Source organism: Bos indicus, chromosome 4, assembly GCF_029378745.1.
Source record: "Bos indicus isolate NIAB-ARS_2022 breed Sahiwal x Tharparkar chromosome 4, NIAB-ARS_B.indTharparkar_mat_pri_1.0, whole genome shotgun sequence".
Taxonomy (NCBI): domain Eukaryota; kingdom Metazoa; phylum Chordata; class Mammalia; order Artiodactyla; family Bovidae; genus Bos; species Bos indicus.
The window spans coordinates 48,496,081-48,509,024 of NC_091763.1; the positions used below are offsets into that span (position 1 = coordinate 48,496,081).

The 12,944-nt window shown below is 39.0% G+C and overlaps 1 protein-coding gene across 1 annotated transcript in view; it reads left to right on the top strand.

Moving 5' to 3' along the window:
• The window catches only part of PRKAR2B (protein kinase cAMP-dependent type II regulatory subunit beta), a 102,626-nt gene that overhangs the window by 15,311 nt on the left and 74,371 nt on the right, over positions 1 to 12,944 (top strand). The window contains exon 2 of the mRNA XM_019958673.2: positions 10,867 to 10,902. Coding sequence (XP_019814232.2) covers positions 10,867 to 10,902 — 36 coding nt within the window. The remainder of the gene's footprint in view (positions 1 to 10,866; positions 10,903 to 12,944) is intronic.

The following is a 12,944-nucleotide window of genomic DNA, read 5'->3' on the forward strand; positions in this document are numbered from 1 at the left end:
ATACTTACTCATCCTCTAACTGGAAGTTTAAACTATTTGACTATCTTCATCCAATTGCTCCTCCTCTCAACCTCTGCCTCTGGTAACCATAAATCTGATCTCTCTATGAGTTTGTTTATTTGTTTGTTTGTTGAAGAATAATTGACCTACAGCAAACACTCTGTTAGTTCTTGATGCATAACATAGAGATTTGATATTTCTACATGTTGCAGATTGATTACCACAATAAGTCTAGTTACCATTTGTCATCGTACAAAGATATTATCAATACATTATTATTGATTATAGTCTCCTTGCTGTATATGTCATCCCCATGACTCACTTGTTTTGTAAATGGAGGTTTACCTCTTAATTTCCTTCACTTGTTCCACTCTTTTCACTCATGTTCATGCCTTTTCACTCAAGAACATAATTTCTTGATTTTATTATAGGCTAACATTAATCCTTTCCTTTATACTTACACTTTTTTGTGCCTTAAGAAATCCATCTCTGCCCCACATTAAAAAGATAATCCCTTCATTTTCTTGTAAAAATGAAAAAGTCTTGAGTTTCACACTTAAGGTTTTAATCTATCTATAATTTATTTTTGTGCATGGTGTGAGATGAGAATCTCATTTCATTTTTTAAGAATATGCATCATTTTTTTACTTTTTCCCTCACTGACTTTTAAACATCAGTTTCTCATTTTTATGTGAATGTACTTAAAGGCTATTCTGTTCTATTCATTTGTCCATTCTTTCATTTTAATATTTTTATCTTAATACGAGTTTATATGGTCCTGATTTGTGGTAGGGTAAGTAATTTTTACTTTATTTTTTGGGGCTCCAAAATCATTGCAGATGGTGACTGTAGCCATAAAATTAAAAGACACTTAACTCAAACTTGGAAGAAAAGTTATGACCAACCTGCTGCTGCTGCTGCTAAGTTGCTTCAGTCGTGTCCGACTCTGTGCGACCCCATAGACGGCAGCCCACCAGGCTCCCCCATCCCTGGGATTCTCCAGGCAAGAACACTGGAGTGGGTTGCCATTTCCTTCTCCAATGCATGAAAGTGAAAAGTGAAAGTGAAGTCGTTCAGTAGTGTCCGACTCATAGCGACCCCATGGATTTCAGCCTACCAGGCTCCTCCATCCATGGGATTTTCCAGGCAAGACTACTGGAGTAGGGTGCCATTGCCTTCTCTGATGACTAACCTAGATAGCATATTAAGAAGCAGAGACATTACTTTGCCAACAAAGATCCATCTAGTCAAGGCTATGATTTTTCCACTAGTATGGAAAGTTGTGATGTGGATGTGAAAGTTGGACTGTAAAGAAAGCCAAGTGCCGAAGAATTATGCTTTTGAACTGTGGTGTTGGAGAAGACTCTTGAGAGTCCTTTGGACTGCAAGAAGATCCAACTAGTCCATTCTAAAAGAAATCAGTCCTGAATATTCATTGGAAGGACTGATGCTGAAACTGAAACTCCAAAACTTTGGCCACCTTATGCGAAGAACTGACTCATTTGAAAAGACTCTGATGCTGTGAAAGATTGAAGGCAAGAGGAGAAGGGGACGACAGAGGATGAGATGGTTGGATGGCATCGCCAACTCAATGGACATGAGTTTGAGTAAGCTCCAGGAGTTGGTGATGGACAGGGAGGCCTGGAGTGCTGCAGTCCGTGGGATTGCAAAGTCGGACACGACTGAGCGACTGAACTGAAGTAATTTTTACCTTATTTTTCTTCAGAATTGTTTAACCACCCATGGGCTTCTATTATCCCACAGAACTTTTAGGATAAGCTTCTTTAAATGATACTGAATCTTTCTGTCCATGAACATTGCGTATCTCCATTTATTCAGTTTTCCTTTCATTTCTTCAGTGTTCTGTAATTTTCTCCATAAAGGATTTTCTTGTCTTTTCTTAACTTTATTTCTAAGTTACTTATTATTTTTTGTTGCTATTATAATTGTGTTTTTTCCCTTACATATTCTAATTTATTTTTATTGGAATATATATAAGGAGCTGTTAAATCTCAATAATAATAAGGCTCTAATCAAACTGAGCAAAAGACTTAAACAGTTTAATAAAGAAGACATGAGAATGGCCAGTAAACCCATGGGAGAGTGCTCAGTAACTTTGATTATTAAGGAAATTAGCATTAAAATCACAATGAGATTCCTCTAAGCACACAAGAATAGCTAAAATAGAAGACATGTCTTACGTTAGCAAAGATATAAGGTAACTGAAATTCTTGGTTATTACATGAGAGGATGAAATGGTACAAACAAGAAATCAGCAGATTTTTTATAAGGTTAAATATTTATTTACCTATGACCCAGCAGTCCCACTCTAGGTATCTGTGCTGTGCTGTACTTGGTCACTCAGTTGTGTCTGACCCTTTGCAACCCCTAGGGACCATAGCCTGCCAGGCACCTCTGTACCTGGGGATTCTCCAGGCAAGAATACTGGAGTGGGTTATCATTCCCTCCTCCAGGGGATCTTCCCAACTCAGGGATCAAACCCATGTGTTCCACATTCCAGGTAGATTCTTTACCATCTGAGACACCAGGGAAGCCCATGAATACTGGAGTGGGAAGCCTATGCTTTCTTCAGGGAATCTTCCTGACCCAGGAATCAAACCAGGGTTTCCTGCATTGCGGGCAGATGTTTTACCAGCTGAGCTACCAGGGAAGCTCCTTCTAGGTATCTACATGAGAAATGCATATGTTCACAAAAAGATTTGTAAAAAAATATTTATAGAAGTTTTATTCAGAATGGCCCAGATTGGAAAAAATCATCAACAGGAGAATGGATAGACAAATTGTAGTGCATTCACACAATGAAATACTACTTAGCAATAAAAAAGAACAAACTATTGATCTTCTCAGCAGTGAGAATAAATCTCACATTTGTATGAAATTCAGAGACAGGCAAAACTAAGCTATGGTGGTAGAAATACTAATAGTAGTTTCCTAAGGGATAGTAGGAATTGACTGTAAGGAGTTGGGGGAAATTTTCCAGGGTGTTGGAAATGTTTTGTATATTGATTGGAATGTTGGTTACATAGGTGTATACATTTGTCAGAACTCAGTGAATTGTGCACTTCATTGTATGTCATTTTCACCTTGATTAAAAATAAAACCGTTCGAAACATGGATGTTCTTAAAAGCCTCTTTCCCACATTTTAGTTGAAAAGTGCCTTTGCTTTCTGCACTGATTAACTTGTGAAATTTTTCATTATTTTTGTTGGAAACTAGCAGCTGGGTTGGAGAAGGCAATGGCACCCCACTCCAGTACACTTGCCTGGAAAATCCCATGGATGGAGGAGCCTGGTAGGCTGCAGTCCATAGGGTCACGAACAGTCGGACACAATTGAGCGACTTCACTTTCACTTTTCACTTTCATGCATTGGAGAAGTTCTTGCCTGGAGAATTCCAGGGATGGGGGAGCCTGGTGGGCCGCTGTCTCTGGGGTCGCACAGAGTCGGACACGACTGAAGCGACTTAGCAGCAGCAGCAGCAGCTGGGTTGAATTTTTCTAATTATGGGTCATAAATGGGATTGCATTTTACTGCTTGTACAAAAAGTCAAAGGCCAGTCTAACTCTACCATTTTAAAGTTGATTTTATGTTCCAACCAGTATAGTATTTTATGAGTTTCATAAATTTAATGTGTGTATAAATTATCACTTACATTTGTCCAAATAATCTTTAAGTATCAGGAAATAACCTTATATTAAATTTTCAATAGCACTATTCATTCAGTATTTGTTGAGTTAAATACTTAGTAAGCAGAGTTCTAGGTGCTGGGTATACAGTAGTGAAACAGACAAGGAAGGATGCTGCCCTCTCGGTAGCACGGGAGGAAACACACAGTAAACATAATGCACAAGATGATTGGATGGCATCACCAAATCAGTGGACATGGGTTTGAACAAACTCCAGGAGATAATGAAGGACGGATAAGCCTGGCATGCTGTAGTCCATGGGGTCGCAAAGAGTTGGACACTACTGAGCTACTGAACAACAGCAATGAAAGGTATCTTTAGATAGTACTGACATTTGAGAGGACCTGCACGTGGAGAAGGAAATGGCAACCCACTCCAGTGTTCTTGCCTGGAGAATCCCAGGGATGGGGGAGCCTGGTGGGCTGCCGTCTATGGGGTCGCACAGAGTCGGACACGACTGAAGTGACTTAGCAGCAGCAGCATGGGGTTAAACTGAGTATTCAGAGAAAGTCCTCCTCTTTTTAGGAGGCATTTGAGCTGAGCCTAGAATAGCAGGAACATCATTCTGTGAAGACAAGGTAGTGTTTTCTGAAACTGTACTTTTGTGATTAGGCCAACCTTAATCACATTTCCTGATAGTTTTGTCTTCATTTCAGAGCCCTTATATTTTTCTTAACTACTCTTTTTTAGGTCTGATTTTATTGTGCCTTCAGGGATGTGTGAGGATTTGAACTCTCCTAGCTTTTGGTTTTTGTAGTATTCTTAGTGGTCTAGTCTGGATTGTTCACTCTTAACAAACAAAACATTAGGAACAAAACATTAGTCTCTGTAAATCTGCCCTTTACACGTATTTGATCTTACAGGTTTAGAAGAGACAGTTTTAGCATATGCAGAAGCAGAGATTGCATTGATGTAATTTTGACAATGGCCTTTCCCATATCCAGTTTTATTTCAGAGTCCACATTTCAAAATCCTTAAAGTATTGGGAGCCTCTTTCTGGACATTGTTATTACATCAACTCTTATAGCTGAAGCTGAATTTTTCTTCCGGTCCTAAGAGGGTATTTTTGGTAAAGTCCTCATGAATTAAAAAGTGGAGAATCAAGTTCATTCATAAGCAAAAGTAAACCAAGAGTGTTTTTTCCCCTAAAGTAATAGTTATATTCTATTAGCTCGGTATTTTAGAGTATCAGTTATATTTTGAGGAGTTTGCTTTGTGAATAGAATGAGACTATGCATCTCTTTAGTGGTTCTTAAAGGTGGCATTTAAAAAAAGCTAAACGTCTGTGTTTCATCTCATTCTGCCCTATTCCAGCCATGCTCCATGTATATGGGTAGATAGGACACCTAAATCTCACGTTATGTAATCGAAAAGGAAAAAGAAAACTGGTCCCTCCAACACTTGCTTCTCAAATAGTTCCCATCATGTCTGATCAGAAGTACTTTGAGGGGACATGGCTTTAACAAAGACACAGAAAATAAATAAGTGGTCCTTTGCAATGTCAGAAAGTAAGCATGTATAAAGAAGTTTGAAAATTGTGTTTGTTTGGTTAATTAGCACAATATTTCAGGTTTTGTTGTTTATTTGCTTTAGTGGCTGTTGATCTTTTAAAAAAGTTAAATTCTCCTTCCTTCAAAGGTGAGCCTTATAGCTCAGGCATAAGAGAAATTTACTCTGAGCCAAGTATTTATTCTGTCAAAAATAATTACCTAACATGGTTTCAGTTAACATAATTTCTAGAATCTTTTATTTAGAGAGCAGATTTGGAAAATGTTTATTCTAGAAAAGGTGACTCATGAGGCTGGGGATGTTAATTATTGTGCTGACTCCAAGACTGTTGTGTACATCTTACTTCAGGGTACATGAACTCTTTTCTGCAAAGAGTATTTAACCAATGTGGCTACCATATAGAGTGGCTCTCTGTGTGTGTGTGTGTGTGTGTGTGTGTGTGTGTGTGTGTGTGTGTGTGTATTTAATGACCATAAATCACAACTCAGGGCTCTTACTTCTTTAACTTGCATGGGACTTCTTTCCCAGCATTATGCTCAGAGATGCAAACTATCTGTATGACTGTCAACCTGGCTTTTCTTTTTGAAGGCCAAACTCATTGGTTCATACTTTCAGTTGACTGCATTTGTTTTCATAGAATTTCTTGAGTTTTCTAGTTTTCTGTGAAATTTCTGCTTATGTGGTGTAAGCCCTTGCAGCCATAGTATTTGAAAATACCTCCCGACTTGGTCAAGCTCTTCAGAGGCAAGGACTCTGTCACATTCCCAGTGCCCAGCATCCACATCCAATAAACAGCAGAGTAAGTGGGACAAGGAGACTTGCTCTGTTTACTTCACAGAGTTGATGGATTAACCCACAGCTGTTGAATCAGTGCCTCTTATCTGCCAGGCACTGCTTATCTTGGGCTTCAGGCAAAAAGAAGTGAGAAGATAAGCAGGTCCCGCTGGCACTGGTGGGGAGTCACAGGTGTGGGAGGTTGTTTTCCCTGCTAGGAATAGAGAGGCTTATTCAGCCATCTTCAAGTAATGGAGCGTTTTTCTTGTAAGGATGCTCCAGGATTAAAGACGACTTGAATCAGCTACACTTCTGTGTCTCCTGGGGGCGGAGGAATTAAGACCCATCTAGTTTGGAAACCGACAGAATCTCTGGTTAGATAAGCACGAAGATATTCATAGCAACACAGGACTCTCAGTATTCTGCTGGAATGTCACTTGGGAGAAAATCAAACCTATATAAACATTTCTGTATTTTCCCTTGAGGATTCATTAAGATCATAGGTTATATCTGTTTCAAATGTTAGAGGCATTTAGTATATTCTTAAATCATATTTGTTTGTTTCTCCAGGCAGATAGTACATTTGCTATATTTTTCCTTCTATATTCTCCTAATATTGGTGTGTGTGTGTGTGTATAAATACACTCCCGGAATATCCATAGAATAGGAAAGTGAAAGTGAAAGTCACTCAGTCATGTCCCACTCTTTGTGACCCAATGAGCTATACAGCCCATGGAATTCTCCAGGCCAGAATACTGGAGTGGGTAGCCTTTCCCTTCTCCAGAGGATCTTCCCAACCCAGAAATTGAACCCAGGTCTCCCGCATTGCAGGGTGCATTCCTTACCAGCTGAGCCACAAGGGAAGCCCAAGATTACTGGAGTGGGTAGCCTATCCCATCTCCAGCGGATCTCCCCGACTCAGGAGTCAAACCGGGGTCTCCTGCATTACAGGCGGATTCTTTACCAACTGAGCCATCAGGGATCCACAGAATAAGAAAATCTAAAGGTGGAAACCAAGAGTCTGCGAAAACCTACTTTGACTTAGCAGATTTTAAAACATCATCTGTTAACTTTTTTGTCAATTTGTTCTGCTCTTTGTATATTTAAAAAGTGATAATGTTAAAATTGGTAATATTAGCTCACAATAAATAAACATCAATCTTTTATATTTGAATAGGAATTTGTAGTTTATAGGCACTTTCAAAAAGATGTTTATTTTTTCTTAAAACCCTCTTGCATTAAGGAGGGCAGATGTTACTTTGCATATTTTTTAAGTTGAGAATTTAGCTCAAAGTTACATGATTCATCCATGGTTTCCTGGAAGGCTATGGGGCTGGCAGTGGAGCCCACGCCTCCTGACCCTAGTTGGTGCCCAGTGGTGCGTCCTTCTTCACCTTCCCCCTGCTCCTCTTCCCTGTACTTGGGTTCCTGAGAGAGAAAACACCAGGCACACCCTGCCCAGATACACATTGCTTTACTTCCAGTGAGGCCTCCACCCTGAATCTCAACGTTCTTCCCTAGGTTTGGCTGCTGGACTGAAAAAAAAAAAAAAAAACAAGAAAAATGGTGAAGGTTACTGTTGGTTTGCCAAGAGCTGATGCAGGAAACATTTGTGTTTTATCCCTGCAAGTGGATATGAAGGGATATGATTATGAGGGATTGGATGGAATTTTGGTAATTTTGTCAAAACCCAGTGTTTACCTTGACAACTGCATAGCATATGCTTGGTGCCCCCATCTTTTTAACTACCCAGTCCTGTGCCCCGTTTACTATGGGAGACAGAAGTCATTGTCATAGAACCTCTCTACCCACAATTTAAAATTTTAGCAAAAATATAAAGGAGAAACAGAGGCAAGTAATTTATAGTAATGTGTTGCAGCAGGCATGTGCTTACATGTACACAGGGAGGCATAGTTAGAGTCTCTCACTTGTTGAATCCCTAAGAACATGAAAGCTGCAAATGTAGTCTAATCAGGTGTATTCTACTGGCCATTCAGATACCCCAAATATAGTAGTGACATGATTTTTTGAAATGATGAACGAATATTAATATAACTCCAAACAAAATACCAGAAGCCCACCCAATTCCTTTGATTTATGTCGTATTTGTGTTGCAGAAAGTTTTATGTATATTAAAACTGCATCTAATAATTGTACTTGTATATATTAAAAAATGGAGAAGGCAATGGCACCCCACTCCAGTACTCTTGCCTGGAAAATCCCATGGACAGAGCAGCCTTGTAGGCTGCAGTCCATGGGGTCACGAAGAGTCGGACACGACTGAGTGACTTCACTTTCACTTTTCATTTTCATGCATTGGAGAAGGAAATGGCAACCCACTCCAGTGTTCTTGCCTGGAGAATCCCAGGGACGGCAGAGCCTGGTGGGCTGCCATCTATGGGGTCGCACAGAGTCGCACCCGACTGAAGCGACTTAGCAGCAGCAGCATATAAAAAAAAAATCTTATTTATTTATTTTTTGGCTGTGCTGGGTGGGTCTTCGTTGCTGCATGGGCTGGGCTTTTCTTTAGCTGCAGCAAGCAGGAGCTACCCTCTCGTTGCAGTGGGCAGGCCTCTCTTTGTGGGGGCGTCTCTTGTTGTTGAGCCCCGGGCTCTAGAACACAGGCTCAGTAGTTGTGGTGCATGAGCTTAGTTGCTCCACAGCATGTGGGGTCTTCCTGGACCAGGGATCAAACCCATGTCTCCTGCATTGGCGGCTGGATTCTTTACCACTGTGCCACCAGGGAAGTACTGTACTTAAATAGTAAACAGTGTTGGAATCTAGTCTCAGATGGTTGTAAGTTGACTTGCTTGCCAACATGAATGTGCAGTTGGATATGTGAAAGCATGAAAGTTGTGGGATTTAGGACAGTTCTTTGTTGTATAGAACTGTCAATGTCAAATCGTCTGTCAAATGTCAAAGATGTCCTCTGAATTACTAAGACGGTTTTAAAAATTGCTCCCACAAACTTAGAGTACACCTCCAAGAAGGCAGTGTCACTTCCTTGAAAATCTGTCTCTGCCTCCAACACTTCAGAAAGACACACAAACCTGAGGGACCCCAAGGGGACAAAGACATCCCAGAATTTCAGACCAGAAGCTCATTGTGCTGTGACTTCATTGTCTAGAGGAGAGGCTGGAGCAGGAGGCAGAGAGTATCTGCTGTGTTTTCACCCCGGAGCTGAGATATGCTTTTACCTTCATCTTGCTCTGGTCAGCCTGCCCTGTCTATTCTGCATTCTTGTGGTTGAAGTTTTTTGCACTCCCTCCTTTCCCGTCCTTATGGCTGGCTTGGGGAGGCTTCCTTTAGACTAGGTGCTGAAGGAGTTGTGAAAAAGAGGTTGGAAAATATCCAAGAAAACTGGTGGACATTTTTGTGTGTGTGTGATATCTAAAATATAACTACAGTTTATCTGATGAAAGATTTTTTAAGTGATTTGTGACTTTGCAGCTATATGGTTGAATTAATTTGGTATGTAAATAGTGGAAATTTTGTATCTTGATCATTTGAGAGGATATAATTTTGCTATAAACTATAGTATTTTAATAATTGGGTTTGTGAATTATTTCACAGAATGAATCCTCATTAAAAGTGGAGATCAATATGGGAGGAAATAACCTAGTACTTTATGATTTCAGGTGTCAGTATTTTTGCCTTCTGCTCTTGGTGGGAAGCATTTTGGTCCTAGAAGTGCTTAAGTTCAAATACTCAAGTTCTGCCACAGTGTGGCTGTGTGATCTAAAGCAAACTAGTCAGTATGTCTGAGCCTTACTGTAAAATGTTGTCATCAGTAATGTGGAGGTGCTGATATTTAAAGGCATAGTTGCAAGGACTAGTGTAAAACATTTGAGAGAATTTTCTTCTAGTACTTATTCCTAAGCGTCTGTAATTTTTGTGTTGTTTGACATAATGCTGACAAAAATTTTAGTCTTCTTTTTTTATTTGACCTCTTTCCATAGTGTAGACCATCTTTATAATGACTGTTTTAAAAGTATTGAAGTATTAGAAAGTATTACAGTGGACCCATGACATCCTGCTACTAAAATATACTCTGTAGTTAGTACCTGGTGTTCTTTCTGTACATAATATGAACTGTAAACTTAGCTGCTTCTATCAAGAAAAAAAGCTTAAAAAAAAAAAACCCTCATTTCTTGAGATAGTTAGAAACAAAACCAAGAAAAAACAACAGAGCTGAGTTGAGTGTGGGAAGTGGGCCAAGGGTGGGCTTACCAGTAGAGCAGTACACTCCCACACCCAGCCTGAAATTGTAGCCTCCTGCAGACAGATTTGCATGTCATGGACTTTTGGGTTGAACACAAAAATTGTCAATACTACAAATATTAAATCTGAGAATATCAACAATATACTATCTTTACCTAATAATGATATCAGCATATGTGAACATTAGTTTTGTTTCCAGATTTTTTCACTGTGAAAGTGATGCTGTTAAATAGCTTTTTCCTTTTCTAGTAATATTTCTTTGAGATAACTCTCTTAAAAGTTGAATTAATTTTTTTAAAGGAGATAAACCTTTTATGATACTTCATGTAATTGCCAAATTGTTTATAAAACTATTATATAGATTTGTACTGTACTATGTAAGTAGTTTCAGCCACACATAGCTAGGGATTTTCATTTAAAGAGTTTTGGAGGCACTATTTAACAGATGAAATATTGGTTTTAATTTATATTTCCTTGTCTAGTATTAAATTTAAACATTTAATTTTCATATATTTATATATTTCTTCTAGCACTTGTTATTCATTCAGATCTTCCTCCTATTTAACTTATGGGATCATTAGCAGTTTAGTTCCTTTTCAGGGTTTTGGATAAATTAGAATTTTATCTAAGCATATTATCCCACTTTTCTCTTTCAGCTCCAGTAATAAACCGATTTACAAGGCGTGCCTCAGGTAAGTCTCCTTATGGATTTTGCTTACTAATGGTGACATTTAAAAAATGGATTGGATAAGAAGGTATGAAAAGAATAATTGCTATAGAGTAATAACTTATTTATCAGTCATTTTCCCAGAAAACAGCCATATGATAAAATCAAGAACTAGGAAGTAAATGGAAATATCCTCTGAGTGGCTGAATTTAAAATCCCAGTGTGGCTAATGTATGGAAACTCTTACCCAAATTTGTTTATTTCTGCGCTTGATAAATTACTAATTACATGGTTATCTGGTTTGCCAGCCACAGTTTAGAAGAAGTGATTTAGAACTTGGGTAAAAGTGAAATCACTCAGTCGTGTCCGACTCTGTGACCCCACAGACTGTAGCCCACCAGGCTTCTCTGTCCATGAGCTTCTCCAGGCAAGAATACTGGAGTGGGATACTGGAGTGGGTTGCCATTCCCTCTCCAGGGGATCTTCCCCACCCAGGGATCAAACCCGGGTCTTCTGCATTGCAGCCAGATGCTTTACTGTCTGAACCACCAGGGAAGGAGACTCAAAACGGGAAGGGATGATAGTTTTTAATAAAGACATGAAAACTCATAACACTGAGATATAAGAACTTGTCATCATGGAGCCATTTAGAAGAGGAGCAAATTGCTTTATATTTGTTGGTATCCTAGAGATACCTTAGTAACCTCCTGCATATTCACATTGAGGGAGACCTTAGCCATTGGCAAGAATTTAGATTTGGTTCCCTACACTGGATACTTCCCCCGTGGCTCAGCAGTAAAGACTCTGCCTGCAATGCAGGAGATGCGAGTTCGATCCTTGGGATTGGAAGATCCCCTAGAGAAAGGTATGGCAACCCACTCCAGTATTCTTGCCTGGAAAACCCTGGGCAGAGGAGCTTGGCGGGCTGTAGTCCATAGGGTTGCAAAGAGTTAGACGTGATTCAAGCGACTTAACACACACTCATACTGGGTACCACCTACATTACATGGGTGGGTAAGTACAGGACACAGCTGAAAGCGTTTCTATCCTAAGTGAGTTTGGGCATTGAAATGGATAAATTATTGTTTGGAAAATTCACCTCTGAAATACCTTCTTCTCTAAAGATAGAGGACAAATGAAGTACTACCATGTTTGGTTTGAAAAAAATGACATTCTTTTATTTATAACTAAGTTTTTTGGTTGAAAACCACAAGATAAGATTCAAACAGATCATCTTTGACATTTATACAATACAAATGAGTCATTTATTTCATAAAATTACCTCCTTTCCATATGTGCTATATTATTAAGGGTGTTTTAAAATTGAGTTTTGTATTTAATTTGTCAACAGTTACTGGTATGGTTTACTCTTACTATGTGGTGACCAGGTCTATAAGGAATAAGACAGGGATTAGGAAAATATGTTCTACTGGGATGGTATCTGCTTTATCCTTGTGAGCTTTTTGTAATGTCAAGGAGTATCTATTTTAAATGTTGGAAACAAAGAGTAGATTATGCCTTTTGTGAAGTGAGAAATTATGTTTTTGTCAGTAAGGCATCAATCAGACTTTATCCCAAAGTAGAGTAATCAACAGTGATTTTATTCTGGTGTAATACATAGTCTTTGTCAACAGTGGTGAAAACAGAGAAGAACAATAAGAGAGAATCAGTAGTGTGATATCTTATCTTCATGATGTGAGAGTCTTTCCATAGAAATGTAATTAAGACTCTTAGAATAAATTATCTCTCTTTCTGCCTGACATGAGACATTATTTCTGGGCAAATTCCATTAACATTTGTTGTTCAGTATACTTACCATTGGTTTGATAGATCCAGGGTTCAGTAGGTTCCTGAGTGGAGTCTTAACTACTAGACTACCAGGGAAGTCCCAGTGTAGGTTCATTTTGAAACGGCATTATTTCAGCCCCTACCACCACAGCTAAATCTGTGTCCATTGTATCTCAGCAAAATTGGTTGGAAATGCCGATAAGATGGAACCCCAGCAAAGAAATACACATTCAAGTCAAATGTTGCATTTTTTCCCTAGAGTGACAGGTAATAGGAAAT